This window comes from Anticarsia gemmatalis, chromosome 19, assembly GCF_050436995.1.
Source record: "Anticarsia gemmatalis isolate Benzon Research Colony breed Stoneville strain chromosome 19, ilAntGemm2 primary, whole genome shotgun sequence".
NCBI classification, from domain to species: Eukaryota; Metazoa; Arthropoda; class Insecta; order Lepidoptera; family Erebidae; genus Anticarsia; species Anticarsia gemmatalis.
In genome coordinates this window covers 1,271,600-1,297,097 of record NC_134763.1, presented here as the reverse complement: position 1 = coordinate 1,297,097, position 25,498 = coordinate 1,271,600, and the positions used below count along the sequence as shown (strand labels likewise).

General features: G+C 34.2%; 1 protein-coding gene across 5 annotated transcripts in view; it reads left to right on the top strand.

Annotated features, from left to right (window-relative positions):
- hth (Meis homeobox homothorax) overlaps positions 1–25,498 on the top strand; it is a 290,065-nt gene that overhangs the window by 223,146 nt on the left and 41,421 nt on the right. For all 5 annotated transcript variants that reach the window (XM_076126853.1, XM_076126854.1, XM_076126852.1 and 2 more), the window contains one exon: positions 7,420–7,496. In XM_076126853.1, the coding sequence (XP_075982968.1) occupies positions 7,420–7,496 (77 nt within the window). The remainder of the gene's footprint in view (positions 1–7,419; positions 7,497–25,498) is intronic.

Below are 25,498 nucleotides of genomic sequence, written 5' to 3'. Positions count from 1 at the left end.
CCGCGAGTCGCATGCAAAACAGACTGAATTGACGCACACTAGGGTTGACGCGAACTTGTATTAAGTTTAACAACTTGTATAATTAAATTATTTGTATTTAATTCGTTAAGATAATAGACACTAAAAACTTGACTTGATTTGATTGTTAAAATAAATTATTTCTTAAAAAATTTAATATTTGTTTGTAGTTATCACATTTTTGACATTTAAACCAATCATATTTTTTTAAAGACATGTCGTAACTCAAAGAAACATACATATTTACATGTTCTTTTACACATGTAAAAATGTTATTCCTGACAGCCCTCGCCTTGTCTTCGGCACAGCTCATGAATATTACTTCTTTTTTCATTTAGTTCACATTTATTGGCAACCGTTTGAGCTCACCGCCTGCGCGGCCGCATACACTATTATTTCCTACAGTTGCCATCTTACACTACCTTCCATACATACAATATTCAACCCTATCACATATTAAATATGGTCTACAATACTAAAAACTTCAATAGTAACTTACTTTACATAGTCTTTTTTCTTAATTTTTAATGATACGGCCTCTTTTGATGTCCCGATTGATATGCAAAACTCTTTATTGTTTTACTTTTAAAGTAAGGATGTGTCCAAACTTAGCATTGATTGCGAGATTTCAGTTTTATTCGTTTTTAATGATTTCTACATACGGAGAACAATATTCGCTATTTAAATACAGCTTTGTGCTGAGTGACCGGAGTGCCTTGAATAGTAGCTAATCTCAAATCCCTCTTAGGACCCTCCAACTTGTCTAACTAACTAGCTCACAAAGAGACAATAGCATTGTCGCAACACTGGGACAATCTGAGCCCCAGCACCATTGTCCTCCACATGTACCAGGATAACATAACCGGCCAGGAGTTAGCGCGTATCTCACCCACACACGTCACAATGTCCCAATTCCATCACAGGCGACAGGTACCAGGGCAACACGGCACGCTAGGAGTTAGAACGCACCTATCTCATTTCCTAGCCCAGTTGCGGCTTCCGAACGGCCGTCAGCGCGGGCTCTTCCGGCTCCGCAGATTAGTATCGATGCCATTTACCGTCTCACTAGTTCATTGTTGCCATTGCACGATTCAACGGAATAATGGTCGCGTTGGAAATTCAATTTTCGATTTTCGGGAAAATGTGTTGACGCTAGTTCGGTTTTTGGTCTATTCGGTTCGGTTTAAATTGAATTTTTTGATGGATTTACAAAGCTGTCGTAGCAAATAAAGTGTATTTTAAAGTAGCAGATTGTTGACTATAAAATTACATTGTAACATCAATAAAAATATAATTTTACGATCGCATAAAAGTATTTTAAACCAAATTGGTGTGAACATGAAAATATAGCTCGTAACACTTTATACGGTAGTGAGACAACATAAAACATAAGGAGGTATCCAATAAAAAAGCTCTTCGATTGTCACCAAAAAACTATTTCTGTCTAACCGTTCGGCCGCCGCTGTCCATTATAGATCTGCATAATTTAGGTTCGATTCTGTCGCGGTAACTCGGAACGAACATCTGAATACTTTATAAACAATGAAAGTCGCAGTAAAAATGTAGTACTTCACTCGGACAAAAATTGACAGGTGTCTCTCAATTAACGTTTCGTTTTTGCTCGTACAGCGGAAATTAGTCGACTATTTTAGTTTGACACGAGTTAGTCGATTTTAATAATTCTAAATTTGAAATCGTTTGACACTTTCATTCAATTAGTGATGTTAGTTGTACCGCTATGACAGGTGGGCTTTTAAAACCGCGCGTATGAAATGTTTTGTTATTTTGGTGTAGTGTGTTGTTGGCGTGTTCGCACATAAACAAAACATAAAATAAATAAACTAAGAGACACGTAGAGCAGAAACAGGAGGACTAGAGGGGTTGTGATAGTGCCATCCATCACGGGGTCACATCTCTTCGATAGGGTTAGGGCTTCGCACCTTTATGCGTCCCCTGTGGGACATAAAGGGCCCGAACTAAGGGTCCATAGTTTTTTGACGTCTATTTGTGGTCGCCTCCTGCCCTCTAACGACTTTTGCCTGTAAACTACGCTTATAGCTTCGCTGTTGTGTATTAAAAATGTTTGGGGTACACTGCTTTTGGCTTTATGGTGTAATTGAAAATTGGTTAACAGATGTGAGTTGGTATTACTATTTTTGAAAAAGATTTGTATATTATGAGGCTTATTTCATAACCAAACAAGCATTCTGAATAAGATTCTCAAAATGACTAATATCCACAAACTATCGCAAAACAATTTGATTAATATTTTTACTCTATTTTAAGAACTAACCAACAAAATACAAATAAGTTTTAACTCCATAATTTCAAAACAAAACACAACTATAATATTCTCAACCAAAACTACATGCAAAAAGAAATTGTCAAAGTTGATTCGCAAGCTACTTTACATAGTGTAAGCGTAGAAAAAAGCTCGCTTCTTTTGACGTACGGAAGCGAAGCGTGCATAATTTAAAGCTCAATCTGCGGATGTCACGTCGTGCTGCCGAAAAATTTAATCCATCATGTTCCCACATACTGTCTTTGCTACTAACTGAGGAGTACAGAGAAACTTTTTGTAGAATATTGTGTGCTGGAACGATTTTTTTCGGGGGAAATTTCGTGTGCGATAGGCAGCTTGTTTTATGGCAATTTTAACATCAAAATTATTGTAGTCTTGATATAGGCTTATAGTCAAATAAAACGCCACTTAAAGTACACAATTTTTAATCAATTATGTAATTAAAATATCAAGTTTTAGTTAACTCCAATGCGTACAGAAGCGAAGAGTTCAAGACAAACTTCCTCATGTCTTATTCTATTCTATTCATGTCTACAGTACTATAATCTTAAACGCGCCATCAACATCAGCCGAAAATTTACCCTTGCTTAAAAAAGATACTTTTACGTGCAAATAACATGTTCAATAAACAATATACGGTACTTTTACACCTCCATCAAGGTTTGAGGCTTGGAATCCCCTCAGATAGCCGACCTCCTCCGAGACGTTTCCCTATGATTTTTATTTTACGACATATCCTGAAATCACCGGGGCCCGTGAATATATTATTATTGTTATGGTAACACGGAACTCTGGGAAAATTGTAAAATACTCCATACACATTTTCCCTCCAACAAGAATTATGTCGGCGAACGCATATCATTAGGGAATTTCGGTTTTTTGTGAACGTATCGGCTGAATGTTTCAGTAACGCGGGTGTTGCGAAGAATTTTGTATATTCTCTCGTATCTCGTATGTCTTGCAGGCGTGGTAAATAATGTAATTGATTTGACAGCAGCCTTCTTTGTGCGGAGGCTTCTGGGGTGATATAACTTACTATCTAGTCGTAGTTCAGGAGCCTGAAGAGTAGGTCTGGATTTTATGAAATTGATTTTGAAGAACCGCTGTTCTGATAACTTACTGATACTGTCTGTTTTACTATATTGATGGGACTTACATAAAAACAGTTACTTGACAATTAAAAATTTAAAGCGGACTTAAAGACGTTGACTTTCTAAACTTTCCATCTTTTGTTTACGGCGACTCATTCTCTTTACATCTACGCACGAATCTTGAACCAAACTTCATTTCCAATTTGACTTAACCCCATAATAACAAGATCAGTAAAATCAAGACATAACTCAACTGATATTCGGCGGGAGTCGTTTTTTCGTGGCATTTCTCGTCGACGGTCCCACGGCGCGTATTTACATATTCTCATTCCTTCACCCCATAGATTTAGGCGGCAACAAATGGATTGTTTCTCCTCCACATAGCGAAACAAAATTTATAGTTGCTAGCGGATTTTTTCATTCCTAGCCCTTTTTTCGACGCAGGGCTGCCGAAATATTCGCGATTAATGAATTCTTGTTGGATTTCTTTTGTTGCGTTGTTTGTGTCGCTCTTTATTAAGTTACTGTATGTGTTAGTTGTCTAAGAGTTGATAGGATTATCGATTTATAAAATCTCAAGAAAGATCTCCTGAAAATCTTCTGAAAATTGTCCTTTATACCGAGTTCGTATCGTATGTCGATGAATCCTAGCATTTATTTATCCATTTAAAAAGATATAAGTATATTCATATCAACAAAATATTAACATTTCAGACTGTTACAAATATTAAATATTAAGACTTCAAAATAACAATTAAAATCCCGAAAAATCTTTCTCAAACACGCTGTAATCCTAGCCGAGCCGTGACCCTAATTTTTTTCCGTCGATTCACGATTTATCGTCGACTTACGTCGGGCATAATCGCGATTTTAATGGCCACACTTGATTTACAGCGACCGACAGCGGATGAGAAGAACGGGATTGCTTTTGCGAAATTTGATATCTCTATTCGTTTATGACGCCCTGGTGCATAGAGTTTCGGAAAACAATATATTTTGGTTACTTTGCACCAGTTTATTTTGGTTATCGACACTTTTGGTTGGTTGGTTTTATAACAAGGTGTTTTTTACAATGATAATTTAACATCACGACTCTCTACTTTGAAAACGCAGTACAGTTAAGTCATGATAGTTCCTTTGCTCATAATTAATTTGATCAACTTTGATTCGACCGGGGATTGGAAAACAGGTACAATAAGTTTTTTAGTTACTAAACTCAAAAGCAGAGAATTTTTGTCTGAGTGTCCGAAAGAATTTTTTTTACATAAGAATTTGTACCTACTAAACCTTTTTTATAAACTTTGTAATCTTTCCAAAAATCAATAACAATGATATGAAAGCAAAAACAATTCTTTGTCTGAGTCCCGTTACAGAAAGCTCTGCTTACCATATGTCCGTTTTTGTGGCCGCCGTGATAGCAGATATACATTTTTGATATCCCGTTTTTTGAAAAGGAATAAAAAATATTTCGACGTCAATTTTTAAGAAGTAACAATAAAAAAGGCTTTTATGTTTATGGCTTTTTGATACTTAATACTAATTATATTGGTTTTAAACTGCATGAGAACCGAACTTCACAAAAATAATTGTGAAAGAGATATATACATCCAACCTCACAAACTATCGCATTTATAATATAAATAGGATTATTAGGAAGTAAATATAATAAAAATTATCATAACGAACTAAAAAAAAAAGATAATGTTATCAAAAATTAACCTAACCAAAATATCCTCTACTACAATTACTATATAACAAAAAAACAAAACAACAAACAATAAATTCAACAAACAAAAGCGTTTCAGATTAAAATCACGACTTTCAAACAGTTAGAAATAAATCGATTCAGCACTCGAGAGCAGCATTAATAACTTGTAATATCGATTAATCGGCCGCCATGTTTGTTTTGAAACAGACAAACATACATACACTAACATCCTGTGTATTAGGAATGCATTAGTGCGATTCGACAATGGCCAAATACATGCATTGTGATAATAAACTTTAGATGCGCAGGATTCGACCCACCGCGTTTTGTTTTCATAAGTTCTGAGTGCACTGAGGTATATTAATATATAATTATTTTTATCTCGTGGTTTAGTTAACAACAGCTGTACGTCTGAGGTTAAGCTACGCTTGCCGAGGTGACTTCTGTAGGTGGTTGACTATGTTATACATTCTGAGTTAATCTGTGTTTCGGAAGGCACGTTAATTGAGGTTCCCGACGGTTTTCATAGATCTTTGACAGTCGTTAACAGTAGTCAGAATCTTGAAAGTTAAACAGTTCAGTATAGCATTTCTTCCAACTATGTTGGAGTTGGCTTCCAGTCTTACCAGATGCATCTGAATGTAAAATACTGATATTCAGATGCATCATGGAGTGACGGTTATAAGACGACTTTCAAGCTAATTTATCGACCATATTTTTAATAACATGGTCTTTTTCCGAATACGCACAAGTGTCGGAAAAGTCATTAAATAACTTATATTTGACTCTAAACCTACTCATTAAAAAAAATATATATATTAGTATAGTCTTTTAATGATATTATTAAAATTCGTTTCCTGGAATCATACGAAATAAAAATATTACTTTAAAATTATCTCGTAAACTTATTCGATATCTCTCGGTGTGCTCTCAGCCGATACAGCGCACGCACAAGACAGTTAGTTTACATTAAATGATGTATTCTTATAACACTTCAGAAAAATTGTAACGTAAATATTCTGTAAGTTACGTTTACAAGTGCAAATATTAGTGTGATTTCATTTTGTTTATGATTCGCTAGCGGCTGTAAATTAGTTTCATGATACAACTGGGTTAGGCGTGTGTACTCACTGATTTCCATGGTTAGATGTTTGGATAAGGTAGCTATAGTACGAACTACCGACTTTTGAATTGCAATAAACGATCAGTAGGTTAAGTAATCCTTTGCCAGTCCATAGATAGATAGAAGAAAATGTTTCAATTTTTATAAGAAACACTACGCTATTTTAATATTCCGCAAAAATATATCTTTTGACGTCTCCAAGAATCAACCGGGGATTCAAACCGGCGATATTATGTTAATAATTTACACACATAGCTCACCTCATGGTACTAGAGCGGTATTAAACGTGAGGAGGTCTCGCGGGGAGGCTCCTTGCACGCCACACGCTAAAAACCAATAACATTAGGATAGTACGTGTTGCGTGCTCCTGTCGCCCTGGTAGTTCGTATGAACATCTGTAGGGGATACTGGGAGAAAATAAATAAATGATACCGTTACCTCTTGAAAATAAAGAATTTAAGAAAAATATGAGTTGAAAGCTTTCAGTAATATTTTGTAAACGTTTATTTTATAAAAATACCGATTAATTAATTTATTTTCTAAAGTACTACCTGCCTTGTTCCATCCATACCCATATTTAACTCGTATAAGTAAATAAAAGATCACAGAAAATCGTATAACATCAGAATTACACAAAACTTTTGTTAAAACACTCATTCGATTGTTTCAAAACCTACAATTATTACAATGTAAAGACCAACGCTTAAATGCCCTTAATTCTCTCTAAAACCTAAAACGAAACAGAACCACTTAACTCAAAACAAAATTAAAACAAGGGAAGCCTACTAATTCGCAAAAAAAAAACATTGGGATCCCGAGATCGTTTGAAAATCTAATTTTATTGGCAAACAATCGAATTTAGGAAGAACTCGATTTAATTAGGCTCACTTTGGTTCACTTTAGAGAGCCGTAATGGTGGAATTACAAATTGTATTTGTATCCCACAATGTGGGGACGACGGTGGAGAAACAATCGTTTTGTTTTGCAAAGTTAAGCAGTGATACTACGCTAGAATATAAGATGGGTAACCGTTTATCATCAACTTGTAATTTAAACAGTTATAAACACGAATGACAGTCATTAAATGGCACAGCTATCTCTATTATTTCCTAAAGTCCTGGTACCTATGATGTTAAAATGTATACGTTTTAAAATGTTGTTTGTATGTTTGTTACAGCACCCGTACCCCTCGGAAGACCAAAAGAAACAATTAGCACAGGATACAGGGTTAACAATACTACAAGTTAATAATTGGTAAGTTAATTATTTATTTATTATTTTGACTAAATTATGGTTTAAAACTTAAAATTTGAGGGACTCTTTTAGAAGCGTTGTTTACAAGACGAAAATTTTGCGGTAAAGAACTTTTTGCCGTTACTTGGAATTAGCTTATGTTTATTATACCCTGGTTTAAAATCTTTCACTTTACTAAATTCCATCCAAATCGTTTTAGCCATTTACAAAAAGCTGCATTAGACATTTTTTTTTAATTTTTGACAGATCGAAATGTCAAAATCTTAAAAAAAATTTGCATCTATGACATTTTTTTATAGATATCATAAATTTATTTTATTAAAATTTGACAGTTTAACAGCTTTTGGTGTCATTTGTATATCTATGTGTCTATTTGTCAGTTTTATAGTAGAAAAACAAAAATTTTACCCTGAAATTTTGTAATAATCCTGTCAAAATCTCCCAAAAAAAAATCCTTTTAATAAACTTCCTAAGGAAAAAATAACACAAATTATATTAACTATATTCCTTTTAAAATATGTAAAAGGTATCCTTTTCAGGATCGCGTCGACGGAGGTCATAAATTAAGTATTTTATTATTGCAACGATATTTGTAAAACACCCACGAGTATGTATAACTAGCTGACCCGCGCAACTTCGCTTGCGTCACATAAGAGAGAATGAGTAAAAATTTTCCCCGTTTTCGTAACATTTTTTGCTGCTGCTCTGCTCCTGGTCGTAGCGTGATGATATATAGCCTATAGCCTTCCTCGGTAAACAGGCTATCTAACACTGAAAGAATTTTTCAAATCGGACCAGTAGTTTCTGAGATTAGCGCGTTCAAATAAACAAACAAACAAACTCTTCAGCTTTATAATATTAGTATAGATTGAAACATATATGAAAACGAGAGCCATTTCTTATTGCTAAAGGATTTAACGTGATGTAATCAGATTTAAAGTGATCTTACATGATTTTAGATGATTTTGATGAGCTGTTTCATTTTATTGTTAGTAGTTGAATATGTGTAGTAATCGTGTAGTGTTTGATTCGATTTCTGAGTAGGGAAAATAATGTTAAAGGTTTTTTTCAGAAGTTAGACGACAAAAAGGTATTAAGGTTTTTTATCGGTGTAAAAATGAAATGAAACTTTTTCTTTTAATTAGTACGCGAATAAATTTAATACATAACGCAATGTATCTATTGGGGTTAGCAAAGACAAGAGACAAACGTGTATACTTTTCCATAATACATTTTTCTCATAACAAATGCAAGCAAAACCGCGTAAATAGTCTAGTATACCCCACACAAGACTATACATTAATAACCGAGTTTATTCGCCGGGTCCCAACTCATAAACTATAGTATTTTATTTAAACCAAGCTTAATATAATCATGAAACCTTGATAGCTTAGTGGTGCCACTCCCACGCAGGCTTAGGTTCGAATCCAGACAATTGTACATTTCCTATTTAAGTATTAACTTACTTTTGCCTATATTATGCTAGCTAAAAAATTATACGTATGTTCTTTCTTAAAATAGATGCTACTTTTTTGTAAATTTTTATCGAAATTGGTACATTAATTTGATTATAAAAGGATAGGAAGGAGATGTTGTGTAACGCATTTACTATATTAGTATCGAAGGTTGTATTTTTTTCAACAATTTGTTTTTATCATACAGAAATGGTCACCCATCTTTTGCCAGTCAGCGTCGACCATAACTTAACTTTAGTACTTTCATATTTTTCTTAAATCGCTAATCGCTGTCAATCATACAAAATGCTGGCCAGTAAAATTCTAACAATAAATTTTAATGCAGCCAAGTTGATTAGTATTTGAATGGCGAACGTTTGTGACGAGACGACGCCTGGAGGCACGCTTGTGTTCGAAATAGTATTCCATTATTGAATATAACTATGGTATGGATGTGGGAATGAATGCGGATGCGGTACTTTTGTGTCGCTAAAGGTAGAGTTGCTACACGTTGTGTGTCAAATCGTGTAAAAAATAATCTTATTTAGTAATAGCTTATGACTTAGCTTTATACTTAGAAATGAGTATTTAAAATTCTGTGTATAAAAAAGATTATAAGCACGTGAAGTATACTGAAAATATCAGATATACATAATTAAAATATAAAAATAAATAATTCAAATGAGGTCAACACTTATCAACAAAAAAAGACTTTAGTTCAAACATAATTACTAGCAATTAAAATCCATCATACATTTCACCACATTCCTAAATAGCGCCTCCACTCTGCAATTAACTTCTAACCTCCAGGTAACGTTCCACGTTTGAATGATGGGTTCAAAGGTCGAATGTGCTTTTGTCTATCATTGTACCTCCTCACAGTTATGCTAGCCTAGTACCGCTATATAATTAAACCGTGTAATTATGAGTCTATTACACTGTCATAAGTTATGTTAACTCCTATTGACGTATCATATCCTGGTACTTAGGTTTTGTTTTACATAACATTACGCCTAGTACATAGACCCGTTTCGTAACTTTTACATACTGTACATATTTTTTAATATAGTCTGATAGACTGTTAAGATTTTACGACTAAACCGCTATAAGATTATGATGAAACTTTGTCTAGAAATAGTCAAAGATCTAGAATAAAACTTCGCTAAAAAAATCCCAAAATTACTCCTAAAATGCTGAATGAGGACTGTATCAGACTGTATGTGTAGCTAATTATGGCTAATTATGATACTTGGTATAAAAAAAAACGTCTGTAGTCTCCATACATGTGGTCAAAAGTAGCATTTGTTATATTTTGACCAACACCATGACCATTACAAATTCATCTCAATGTAACAAACAAGAAAAAATAAAGAAATACATCTTTACCCGCGGGAGACACGGCAAAACTTAGCACGAAACAAATATTAAGACAAGATAAGAAATTCAACATTCAAGTCTAACCGTAAGGAATAATACATGAACAGAGCAGCCTGGAGTTACTTTATATATGCATGCTCCCGTGGGCATCCAGAAATACTGCCACGAAAATGATGCCACGAATAATAATATATTTGTGGGGAAATAGAAGGCAGAAATGAATTGTCCTGGCAGCGTTTAGACAATGTATAAGTTTGTTAACTCTTTTGTGCTAGATTATTATGTAGTATACTAGTATCTAATTTAGAGACATTACGTCTGCAAAAGAGTATTTAGCTAATTCACTTGACCGATCAACAACTATTTGAAAATCACTACGCTGTATACATTGTTTTCTCCTTTAGATTCTAGTGCATAACACGTCACGTCAAAACAGCAATGTACTGAATAGTATCCATTAATTTGACGTACCTACACTAGTTTTCAATTCAGATACCTACGTTATACTGGTGTTTAAGAAAAGGCCATTCGCACCCCTATTAAAGGGATTGTTTTACAATACAAACACGTATAAATAGAAAACGTAAACGTTTTAAAAAGCGCAAATCCGATAATGAAATGGAAAACAGAAAAGGGAAATCCCATTCATCTCCCGAGATAAACGAATTTAAAATTCAAATAACACACGCCTTATCAATTACAAGTACTAGGAGCGCAACAATAGCGAGCGGTGACAATTCCGTTCTAAGAAAATTTGCATCTTCATACAATCGCAATTAGGGAGCGCGCGGCATTAATTCGGCGAGTTCCCTCAGTCCCAACGCTCGCCGTTTCAATTTGATGGAGTTGGAACCTTGTAATGCTAAGCTAATGTAATTATGGTACATTTGCATCAGTGTTATGTCCCCCTGGTGGCTCGGCCGTTATTTTCAATATACTATCGGAATAAATTTTGTTTGTCATTAAGTGATAAAAGCCTGGTGATTAGGTTTACGTGTTAAGTGAGAAATTGGTTTCGATATAGCACTATCTAGTAATTACCTTGATGTTCCCACGTTCGACGCCGGATCAGGTTTAATGTTATTTGTGCTTTCAACTTGTACTCAGGCAGAACAACAAAAAGGAATTCTTACTCTATCTTGAAAAACAATCAGTCTTATTTACGTGCTGGTACGAGTATAATAGAATTTACCACTAGTTTGTTACGTCAATTCAAATAAAAAAAAATTACTTACCATTATGGCAAAAAGGTATTATGTATGTTTGTAAAATAATTAACACAAAAATTCCTAATAAGTCACATCTTAGCAATTTCCTACAAAAAACAAAATTATTTAAATCTCTTGGTGGTCCATAATGCATTGTTTGAACAAAGACAGATCGTTTGAAAACGTATGTGTGGTATTGAAACGATCTAATATAATATTTACTTTATACTCAGAAAGACTGTGACCATGAATTATGGAAATTGAGAGATTCATTTTGATTGCTATTATTTTACGACCGTTATTTTTAAATAACTGGAATGAAAATTTTAATATTAATTTATTCATATTTGAAGATTAAATAACAAGTAGGATTGGGCTGAAATATGGCATGCAGTTAAATGTTATGACGTAGGCATCAGAAAGGATTTTGATCAATTCTTCCCCAAGAAGATAAAATAGGGGATGAAAGTTTGTCTTAATCTGTCCTAAGCCACAAACGTGGACGAAGTCGCGGGCAACAGCTAGCAGTCTATAATCATAAAAATAAAGTCATATCCTAAACAATCTGTGCGCCTGGTGTCCCAATACAGTAATAAAGGCGGGTCCACACCTGTTCACACAGTAGAACGCAACCCTTCGTAATGGGTTAACTGCTTAAACGCTCGGCGCGTGTGCACCCGGGTTTTTATTTCATAGGGTTATTAAGGTTACGGTTGTAAACTATTTAAAATTAAGATGTTTATGGCGCCTTAGTAGTTAAATCTTTGTTATGATGTGTAGCAGAGGTTTTATAGCTAATTGCTGTAAGTGGAGTGTGGGTTCGATTCCTGCACGGTAGGAAATATACACAAGTACTTTAAATACGGTTTAATTTGAATCCTTTAATAATAGTACTTTTACATACATACATAAAATTACGTCTTCTTCCGAAAGGAGTAGACAAAGAACGCCACTTGCTACGATCCTCACAAACTTCCTTTGGTTAAGCAAACCTTGGCGCGGTCATTACATAGATGGATGACCGCATTGTATTTGAACTGGGAGTTTCCGTGCTTCAAGTCAGTCCCGATTGTTTATAAATATATCAGTCGCTAAGCCACTTCAAAGGTCTTTTGGACGGATAGAACAACTATGACATTAGGTTGACCACTAACCATACGATATGTTATATGCTGATGGCTTGTAGCTACATTCAGGCACACAAACTTATATGGCACGTATTCTATCTTTATCTAACAATAATGACAACAATAGGCTATTGCTACACTATTAAGATCCGCGGATATGCTTGTATTCGGTCATCGATTACATCGTACTAACAATAAAATTTTACTACCAGTTGTTTAAGAAATTATCGAGAAAGATAAAATTTATGTTGTTATTTATCAAATACATAGTACAGAAAAGTAAAAAAAAAATGTGTATTAGAAATGATTATCACTTGTTATAACGGTGAAGGAAAACATCGTGATGAAATGCATGCCTGAGAGTTCTTTAGCACAGTTCTTGAAGGTATACAAAGTCCTGGACTTAGCCAACGTGGTGGACTTATTCCCAATTTTCTTTCCTTGAGAAGACCCGTACTAAGCAGCATTTATGATCCTACTAGTGTAAATGCGAGAGTTTGTAAAGATGTATGTATGTTTGTACGCTCTCACTCAGAAACGAATGAACAGATTTGAATAAAATTTGGTATACGGGTAGTTTATAACCTTAACACATAGGTATGGCAAGTTGGATGTGAATGAGGCAAGGGAAGTTTACAATAATTATTCTAAATGACGTTCTTTGGTCTCTGCCTACCCCTATGGGAAAAAGGCGTGATATTATCTACGTATATAACATATAGGATACTTTTTATCCGGAAAAATCGTTTTACAAGGACGAAATTGCGAGCAGTAACTAGTAATACATCCAGGTACTATACAGGTATCCTATATACAGTGCACACACGTCTCACTGTCCATATCCCATGGAGGGACAGGAACAAAAGGGAAGGCTCCTCCAAATTGGACACTGTCCTGACAATAGACTTGCTCCGTTATAACTAGGGCTGCCACTACGCTAGCTAATTGTTGAGTGATGGGTATGGCTTGTTGGCTTACGTATTTTGAGGTCCTAAGCACATTTAAACGGGATTTTATTTACCAGAATGGAGCTAAATAAATGCATGTAAAAAGGTTTTTTATTAAGTTAATACTGTTCTGTTTTAGTACACTTCAGCATAGATGTTCAAAATCAATTTTCATCATTAAATATCTAAGTTTTAAACTTTGGCATTGCAGTTTTAGAATGCGACCATGTCCACAGTACCTTTAGTTGAAACGTCAAACAATCTAAATTAAAATGGATTTTCACGCTAATTCCTATAGAATAATGTCGATTAGCGATCATTAATAGCAAGCAACGCTTAACTCAGTATAAATTAAATACCTTTCCAGGTAACTTTAGCCCATAAAAAATACCAAATTAATAATACAAAACAATTACAAATTTAATATCCCTCAAATAGTTTCTATTATATAATTAGTGTCAGCCCTAGTCCGTAGACGGTGCACGTTATAACACTGCAGATTAGCCGGCTATACAGGATTAGTTTGATTAGTAGTCGATAGATGGCGTTGTAGCAAATTGGCGTGATAATTATTATTAAGCGCACAACTAAGCCGTCTAGTATATCTTGCTAGCTTTTACCTGTGACTGTGCTCGAGTTATATTCAATTTTACGTCGTATTATAGACTGGACTCAATTTTTAAAGCACGTATTTTAAAATACGGACATTAGGTTAGTGGTCAACCTAGAGTCAAAGTTGTTTAAAGCCGTAAGGCCTTTGATTGTTATCTGAATTGATAACAACTAGGAATGATTTTTGAGAGACTCACTGTATACCTCTGTGCGAACACCCATCTATGAAATATCCGCGCTAAGGTAGTGACCTACTGATCACTAACCTACTGATCGTTTACCGACCAGTTAGCGCCACTATCAATAAGCGAATTCTACATTTTTTACACTAAAATATTACTTATTTTCGGGAAGAATGTTATTGGTATTAATTAGAAATTATTTTAATTTCTATAAGACTATCCCTGTATTTCATTATCTACGAAGTCAACTAGATTTAGAAAAAACTAGTATATTTTTCATCCAAATCTTACTATCTCATCAAACGACACATCGCAATCGGTTTAGCCGTTCAACAGTAAACCCAGACAGTCATTTACAATTATAATATTAGTTAGTAGTAGTATTCACATTATAATACTATGAGTGGCCATTTCACAGAATTACTCATATAAATGTGTTTGTCATAATAATAGGATACCTCGTATTAATTACCATGTCTAGGTTATGACGGTTCTATGAAACGATTTAATTGAAATAGAAAATAATATTACACTTAGAACTGGTTTAAATTTACTGATCAAAGTATTGGGTTATTTTTTAGAGATTTCATACATTTCCCGCCGCTTTATCTAATAGGTAGTAGATCAGATACTTATCCGTATAAGTTGTGGAGTCCGTTTCTTTAATCTCAGCTTGAAAGAATGCCAATATATGTATGTCTGACCTCAGAAGTAAAGTTAAATTTTTGGACAGGGCGCGGAGGTCGTAGGTTCAAAAAGAATTAAATTTAAAATAAAATTAACCGTTTCTACCAGAAAAAAAAATATAATGTTACATTATAGAGGGCCAGCCTATTGTCATTCACAAGGCGCGTTACCAAACTCCGGACTACAATTAAGAATACTGTAATAATAATAAGAAAACACCAATATCCGTCTGGCCGACCTGAGAATCGAACCTAGTCAAGTCAGCAGTCAGATACACTATCTACGGTTCCTCAATAGCACTTGCTTAGTAAGTCTTTAAACAATAAAAAAATTTCTAACACGAAATAGCAAGTCTCCAAAATTTCATCAGTAACACAAAGCCCACCATAAAAAGCCTGTAAGTCGTCAAATAAAGCTAAGACAAAGCCATGACTTAAGCCGGCGACATGACGCACAAGTCTTCATACAATTGACGGATCTTACTGACGTTCTTGCAAATAACAATTTGCTACCGGCTTGTGTAGGTGTCAGTGATAGCGGGGCGGGGAGCGGAGCGGGGAGCGATTTGAAGAAAAAATGGATTTTTTTTTTAAAGTAGTTTAGAATAAAGTTACTTTGAAATTGTTTGATATTTATGAAAAATAGTAGCCATAAAAAATAAACTTTGCGAAATTGGAAATGATGAATTGTGAATAGGTACTTTAATGGTGCTGACAGTCTTTTGCAATGTCAGTCCCATATTATAAGAGGGCGAGCCTTTTACTGGGCATGTCAAAAAACTCTCGGTTGCTTCTGACATAATAACACTGTGCCTGACCCGCAAATCAAACCCAAAACCACTCGGTCAGCAGGCTTATACACAATTTCCTAGATATTTTGCACATTATATAACGATTTATTATCGAATCCGCTACCACTGACACTGCACCCTCGCTACATGAGGTGGTTCTCATCCCTCATAAGGTAACAATGAAGTGCGCGTTAAGTGCAAGCTCGCTCTTTATTGCTAACTCGAGTACGTGAGTTCAGTGCCGGGTTGATTACTTATCTTGAAGGTGGACGAATTTGGTAAGAATTTGGAAATATATTAAATTAAGATTTTATTTCATTTGCGATATAAATAATTCATTATTTTTTCCGAAACCAAGAACAGTTTCTACCGAAGATATGATTAGATAGAGACATAAAAGTATGATTAAATAAATAAAAGACGAATTAATTTCATTATCCTACAAAGAAGAAATGCTTTTGCTAAAAAAATACTGAAATAATAAAGATTTTTAGCGAAGTTCATAGAATATAAAATATCTTAGTATAATTTCGAATTAATTAAATAAAATGAAACTTAATTATAATAGATATTTTATACAAGCAACGTCTATCAAACAACAAAGCAAATATTTTGACGTATTTTAAAGAACATTCTCTCTAAATAAAACTTTGTGAAGAAAATATACGTTTAACTAAAAATTAGGATATTTTTATATGTTTTAAAAGTATTGGAAAGATAATACTTTTCTTTGCATGATTTTTTGGTAAATCTTAAACAATTTAAAAGATAAAACAGTTTTTGGAAATGGTTCATTTCTTAATTTTGCGAAATTACGATATTCCCTATTAAAGACGATTAAATGCTTAAGAACACAATATTATATAATACATTCTTTGTTTGTTCTTACATATTTCTGTTTAGCATTTTCCTTTATTTGATAGAATTGAATAACAAAACTTTTTTTGTCGGCACGTTTTGAAGGTGCGGTCAAAAAACTAGTTCTTCCCATAAGTGAATTAATTCCCAAAAAAACCCTTTGGATATTTGTACAAAAACACTCCAGAGGTAGGCAGAAGTACCCAAAACATTTCACTTAAGTAAATATATATAAATAACTGAAAACGGCTACACATGTTGTCGTCAAATTAGTGTTGTGCCCTTCATAAGTACAGCACTATTTACGACAGCAACAACAGGTCCCGGACACTAAGTGGATGGGCCCTCGACCCTCGATAGTGTTGTAGTTATATCCCGCGATTTTACTCAAATACGGGAATTTGAGTTCGACATTTTGTTTTGTTTTGTACATAATATTTATTATGTAAACTTTATGTTTGAAAATAATGAAGTAATATAAATTAAACTTTACATTACAACTACTTATACATAAGGTTACTTTGGTTGTTATTTAAGCACAGGCAAAATAACTATAAGCATGCTAAGATGCATTTGGAATGCCGTTATGAGAATCGAGATTCCATCATGATTTTTCCAAGTAAACATATTTACAGTTGCAAAATAATGAAGCCATTCCATATCGACATTGATCCCACGATCCCGGACTATCGCATCACTATCCCGGTATTTCCCATCCCTACGTACCCTCCGTCAGTGCGGCACGCAATAAAGCCGGCGTTATTCCGGCAATTACGCTTCTCTCTCACCTGTGACGCGAAATGAAAATACCGGAGCAAGATCCTACGTAGTGCACACCCCTTTGACATTTCTGTGAGCCTGGTAACTTTACTGCTATGTTTTGATATTGTTTAACTATAAAATTAATTTTCTTACAAAAATAATGATTTATTTTGATAACTAACCGGTTGAATTAACGGCCGAATAAGTATGTGTAGTCTCAGATTCGATTCCCAACTACATACCAAAAGTTATTAGAACTTAGTTATTTCCATCACCATTTTAAAATAAATTACGACATAACCACTAATACTAAGTAGTACTTAAAGATATTCAACGACAGCTCAAACATAATTTTAAAGCAAATAATCTCTATCTAAATACCATCTAAAATTGAAATTAGTAATAACATACAGATCGTACAAGAACCGCAATAAACTCATTTAAAACACACGCAATAAACCGACAATGACACCCATTGCCATCTTCCCGTTAAGATATTTAAACAAAGATCCCTTATCTACAAATTCAGCATCATTTCATCCCTTTTATGTGGTTCCTTGAAACTGTAAAACAAATCCGCGGTACTCACCAACCTTGATAACGTTCCCTAAGGCTTTGCGACCCCTTCAAAGTGGTACAAACTCTCAAATTGTCCATCAGGAATCACTGACGGACCGCGCCAACGGTTTACGATCCCTGAAAGGCCGCATAAAACAGCTTGCGAACGACACTTAGGTTTAATACCCCTGGATTTTTCTTAGCGCCACGTTTTCGTGTTACTTTTTAAGAGATTTCTTTTTTTATAATTTTTTAAATGGAGAATAATTTGTGTTGGGAGTTGTTTTATACCTCTTGTGGAGATATAAGTGCCTAGTACTTCAGGGCATATTATAACTACAAACAACAGCCGCGCGGATTGGACTCTGAGGTTAAGCTACGCTTGCCGCGATTGTTCTGTAGATGGGTGACCATATTTTATATCCCGAGTTCCACCGTGTTTTGAGAGGCACGTTAATTTATTGATCCCGGCTGCCATTTACAACGATATTTGACAGTCGTTAACAGAAGTCAGAAGCTTGAAAGTCTGACAACCAGCCTTACCGAGGGGTCTGATAGGCAGTCGCTCCATATAAAATACTGGTATTCAGCTGCATCCCGTAAGACTGGAAGCCGACTCCAACATAGATGGAAGAAATACTAGGTTGATTGATTTAGTTTCGCTATCACCCACTTTTAAATAAGTATCGCTTAGCTTATCAACTGGAATTTGGAACATATATCTATTGGATACGATATCCGATACTTATCTAACCCCTATTTCTATTTCCTAACATTATAAACAGTTTTATCGAGCTTGTAAAGCCGTTTCAATTCGGCCTCTAAGATTTCATTTACTTCTAGAAATCCCATAGTAAAACAGTCACCCTCACAATATCTGCATTTGACGGAGCTGTATTTTGTTCTATGGCCCGTTTAGTGCACTTATGGGCAACGCAGAATGACTTGCGTCCCCATAGTGGGAAACATACAGGGAAGAATTAGGCACGGGACTGATACGTTTTTGCTATGAAACAAATTGTATTTAAGATATTCTGTCTATTGTAAATGTATTTTTTTTGTAAGTCAGATGAGAGTTATTAGACTGCAGGTCACTAAGTTCGATTTCTGGGTTATAGAGCTTTTTGTTTTGACTTGAAATAGCTTAAGTTTAGTAACATTTGCGGTAGATGGCTATAAACTTATTAATATTTATTTTACCTATTTTCAAGACAATCATCTTCCGTTACCGAGTAACTGACTGTTGGACATCTCACGGTTCCTCAAGGTTCCTTAAGAAGTGTAGAGGAGCACTAAGAGAGAATCTTTGAAAATTCCACCCAGAAGGGGGCGAAATATCACACGTGCAAAGCCGCGGGTGGAAAGCTAGTTTAATATAAAACGCAAGCAAAGTCAAATGCGTTATTCTACGACCTTACCTTCACACTTAATAAGTATTTATAGTAAAAGATAATTTTATATGAAATGTAACCAATAGGCTTCGAGAACCAGTATGGGGTTTAAACGACAAATATGTATAATATTGCCTAAGGATTATGTTAATAATGTTATAACTTTATGGCTTTAACTCCTAACTTATGCCTACTATGGTAATACGAAATAATTTTACACTTATAATAAGTTAATATTTAAAACTTAAGGAATTAACTTCAAAGTAATTATGGTTGATAAACTATTCGTACCTATTAATTAATTTTGCTTCTCTATAAATACGATTTAAGTTTTATTTTTGTACAAGACTCAATCCCATATTATAAAACCAAATTATAAACCCTCTAACTTGATTAGAAAAAATCGATTACACACATTAAAAAAAAATATTTTCAAAAAAAAAATTAGACAGACTTACTTACACACACCTTACCTCACAAAAAATATTACTCCACCACTTCATTAATAAATAATTAAAAACAACCTCAAACACAAAAACCAAAAAGACATGAGCACTAAAAACTTAAATTTTTCCACCTTTCACGCACAAAACAATCCCCCGTACATCCCCTCTTCCACGAGAGCTCGTTGCGCGATAAAACACCCATTTCACTCTCGTAATCGCAATCTGAATTTTTACTGTCGATCCGTATCGCGGCTGCGGGCGCAACGTTCGCCCGTGTGTACACCCTAGTTGATTCTTACGTCTTTTACGACCCATTTTACTGTTTACAAGCTTGTTCTTGTAAAACATTGAGTTTTGTTAAGAATATGCGTAAAAATCTGCGTGTTAGGGGATGTTTTTAGACTTAGGGGTTGTTTGGAATTGTTGGGGGTGAAGTGTTCAGTCTAAGTTATTGTTAAAATATGTCTAGACTGATTATAAAGGTAATTGAGGATGATTAAGAAATTATTTCCACTCAAATGCAGTTGCTAGCGTTAAATCAAATTTATTTTATTTCCTTCTTCTCAATTTTGAATTAGCTCTTTCAGTGCCTTCTTGTACACAGAAACCCAAAGTCTATAAACAGCAAACACTATTGCACCACATCACTTTCTAAACTTAACAACCACTACAACAAATCTATCAAAATACTATTTATACATACAAAATTACGCCTTACTACGGACATAGACAAAAACCAAAGAACGCCGAAACAAAATTCTTTATAAGTTGTACCCACCAACAAAATATAGCCCAGAAAGCCTTTAAATTCTTCCAAAAGAAGCACAATCACCAAAAAAAATACTAACAACGACCTCTAACTTCGAAAATTGTTTCAAAAACCGCAAAATTTTCAAGAAACATCAAAATTAAACCAGTCCACAATTAACTGCAGTACAATTACATAGGGGTGTAATTGTTTCACCCCCATTGTGAGGTGCAGTCGTCAAAATAATTCATTTTAATTTTCTTTATGGGGGTATAAAGCTTTATTTTATGACGTCGGCTGAGATAAGTCTACCCTAGAGGTGTTACCCTCCACTACCCTCTACTAAGGGTTGATTGTTACCTCCAAGAAGCTGTGGTAAAACTGTACCATTGAAAATGTTAGGTTACGTAAATTATATTAATTATTTATTTTAGTAATAATGAGAAATGTAGAAAAAAATAAACATTTTATTGCTGTTTAATGAAATTAAATGAGTAAAAAATCTGGTTTCCTTTCTAATAATTAATGCTTAATTATTATTTATGGCAAAGAAATTATATTTGTTAGCCATTTATTTAATGTAAAAAATCAATTAGTAGTATTTTTTTGTGTATTGCAATCGTTAACTATAACAATTATATAAATCATAAATTAGTACTTTCCGTAATCTATATAATATAAAATTCTGTTAATTAATAATACCAGGTGTGTTTATATGTGTAATATAGCAATAGACTCGCCCCCTATTACATGGGACTAACATTGCTAATGACGAAACACTGGTATATTTTATACCCCTCTGCCTATACCTTCGAATATAACGAGCGAGTTATTATGTATGTATGTAAAACTAAAAATGTATCATAAATTTTTCAAAAATCTGCAAATAAAATCATCTTAAAATCGTTCAAAAAAAGATGCCAAGTAAAAAATTCCTTAGTACGGGTGTTGCTCCACAGTCGTAAGATGCCGCAATTTTTTCGTCTTGTAATATTAATTATAATTAAAAAAGTGCTTTTGTTTATATAAATAATGGTTTTTTACGTTCTTTTGTAATGTTAATTAAATTTTTCCTTTTCTTTGTTTCAGGTAAGTGAGTTTCGGTGTTTTTCTTGCTGTTATTAATGACATTAAAACTGTCTATTGACATTTGAAAGATGGGAATCGTTGTAATTGGGGAGTTTTAAAATTGTGGAAACTTTTGAAAGGATGTGGTCATGGTAAGTTTTGTTTTATATTTATGTAGGGAAAGGTCTTGACATTTTAATAGTAATTTGTTTCGTAATTGAGATTTTATTATGAGACAAGTTTACAACCTTGTTACTCAAGGGTGCGTTTGTTCATTGTTTGAGATTTTAAATACGTTTTGTGACGTCACTTTGGAAATTGCAATAGTCGCTCTACATATGTGTATGTGTATCGTGTGAATATGTACTGAGAATACATACATTTCATATATATTTCTTGTCACTTAATAAATGTTATAGGGGGCTATGAGTTATCGATATTTGGCTTTAAAACGACTTTTATAGAATCAGAAAATCGATTAATAAGCAAAATTGTACAGTATTTAAATTGTAACTTTACAGTAGATTTAATTATCACAAGATCATCGAAAACAGTTATAGAACATAACAACAATCTAAATTCCTCGAACTAGATTTAAATCTAAACACAACCATAAACAAATCCAGCATTAACCATAGATCTTTTAAAAAAGTTAACAAAACCTCCGCCATGACAGTTAATCACCACAATTCGCGAAATAAAGAGTTTTAATTACATTTACTTTTACAACCACCATATTTAAAAGATTAAATGCATACGTTTAAATAAACTGTAATGTTTTCTTAGAAATTTCGGCGCCATGTCATTTTATATAGCTAATACATAAATCTAGTAAATAATAAAAACGTATTTGATACAGAACATTCGTACATCAAAGGATTCAGTGACATGGCCTCGAGTTTAAATTAGTATGGTGTTTACAGACTAAAAAATAGTTTAACTGATGCGCTAAAAATATTCACATATTTGTTTGCGTAGTATTTTTTATTGCTCTATAATTATGTCTGTATTTTTAGAGTTATGTTGTAAAACGTATCTATTTATCAAACTGAGAATTACAATTAAACTACTACGTTAATCTCAATACGCAGTAACCATAGACTATCTATTTCAAATGTCATCTAAAAACCATAAACAAAGTAAGGCGGGTAAAAAATAAAAGCGCTAGAACCATGACCCAGTGTAAAGCGAGCCCTTTCGTTTCGTCTTTCCGCGCGGGCGCGTCATCATTTTTCACGGTTCTTCCATTTATTTTATCTGCACACCACACGCTCTGTCCAACGGGGGCCGATAGCGCTGTTTCGTATTTCCAACATCACTTGCTGAGACGAAGAGATTTATGAACGCACCCATTCAGCTAGAATCCCCGAATGTTTGAATTTCGAACGTATTTTTTCTTCGCTTGAAGAATTTACCGTTTTCTGTACTCGTATTTTCGAACGCTCCAAATTCAAAATATCGAATGAGTTTTTCCGTTGCTTTTTTTTCGGATATAGAACGCTTATTTAGAAATACGAGGGATCGTTAAACGTTCAGGAATTATTGTCTCTGGTTCGAATAGAGAATGGAATTGAATTTCAGAATATTGTTTACCGACCATAGAGTTGACTTGAATTTATACTGGCTTATTTATAATAGCAGGGTTATCTCTTAAAGTAAATTACTTTCTACGTATCGACACACGACACACGTAACCATTCATTGACTCGAGCGAGCCTAAAAATAGGTATCGAAGTTACTTTTTAGTTTCCTTTATATCTTTAAATTACGCATATATACATTTTTATCATACGCGTAATGGCGATCGTTTAGTTTGTGTGTAAAAGTGAAGCGGAGCCTCGTTTTAATTAAATGTCAACATTCCAACGAAAGGGCAACGTTTATTAGACTGTTTAATTAATTCTACACAAATGGACACTTTAATCACTATTTTAAATGCGAATGTATATCATTTTTGAACAAAGCTCGTCTTGAGTAATAATTAGATTGGCATTTTAATAACAAATATTTGAATTACAACACTCTATAAATTCAACTGACTCTAAGATAAAAGCAGCAAGCACCTCATTGAAAGCTAAATTCTTAGAAATAAAACTAATCTTAGACTTATTTAAAACGTTTTTATGGCGAGAGTAATAAACCATCGCTGGGTGTGAGCCGCGGGGCGCTCGCGTCAGCAAAAAGGTCGCAAATTCAGCCACTCTTCTACATTTCCCTATCTCATTTTCCGTTTGACAAACATCATTACATCTTCCTGTGTCGCCCCTCGCGCCAATTTTCGGAAGCTTTCGGGGGCGCTCGGGCGCACTCGGCGAGTTTCCGGAATCGTTCGTCGTAGCTTCCAATTTTGAATGTTTATTTGAATTTAGAATGATGTTGTAAATGTTCTGTTTGGGATTTGAATAACGGTTTGTGTTTAGAGGGTACTTTTGTGAAACTTCTTCTTATAGCTTTATTTCAACTGCGAACTTTTTGAACACATCTGCTACGAAGGAGGGCTACCGTTGTTTTTTTTGCTTATGTTTTATCATTTATCAATTACTGTACGTACGTAGATATTCTCTTACATTACAAAGCGCTAAATATCCCAGAATATCAAAAGAACTTTAAAACTCTTCCTTCATCATTACTCAAAGAGATAATTTCTCAATCCAATCCCCTACACAAACCGCACGAACCGTACTTCATCTACCCTCAAATCTGGAGCACACATTACCCCATTTCTCCATTTTAAAACTGTACAAATAAATCTCAAATGGATGCTGCTAATGACAAAAATACCATCAGTAGTAGCAGTCTCTATCGCCCCCTCCCCCTGGGCGATTAATCATCCCCCTCCGCCCCCTCGCCCCCTGCATTGTCAGTGCCGAAGCTGTACTGTTTCAGAGTTAGATACGATCAGAGTTGTATAATGCCTACTAATGTCGTTGTAGTTGTTTGCTAGCAGTTACTGTGATTCTGACTTGCAGAAGAGTGGAAAAATATCCTCAGAAAACGGTTTAAAATAAAACCTAAGTACAGTATTTTCTGTAATAGAAGTTTTTACTATTGCACATGTATGAAAAGTGAAAATAACTTTGCTTCGAAAAAAATCATGATCAACTGTAACCTCCCAAGAAACTCTTTAAACGCATAAGACCGGCCCCTGTCTTTTGGCAAAACATCTAAGAACCCATTTAGCAGCTTTATACAACCATTAAACGTCCCATAGTCGTCCCATAGGCCATAATAATAACACTTAACAATTGGATTAGCGGTGACCATAATACGCGCACAGGTGGGTGTGACTGTACATGCATTAACAGACTATCATAGCTGTACTCTATGGGGAACTGGTGAAATCACTTTACTGGACAATTAGTGACGCTGTTGTATTATGATAAGTCGTTTGAAAGATGGAAGATTCTGGGTTGAATAAGATAAAAAATCTTCGTTTTTTTGTCAATATACAAAATATGAAAATGCCAGTAATTTAAAAGGACGTATCCAAGTGTGTTTTATATAACTAAAAAAATCTATATCTTGCTTGGATAGGTTCGATACGAAATTTCAGTATACAATGTTAAAAAACAGGAGAATTGTGAACACTAATTCATATTTTAACAGTTGTTTTCGCAGATGTTTTTATTATAATGATAAAGTTCCACTAAAAATGAATTACAATCACAAAAAACTTATCGAAACAATCTGGTACCAATAAAACGCACAATAAAACTCATATCACACGCTTCACATTCAATCCGCCAACAATTTAACACAATCCTTAATCATGACGACATTACAACAG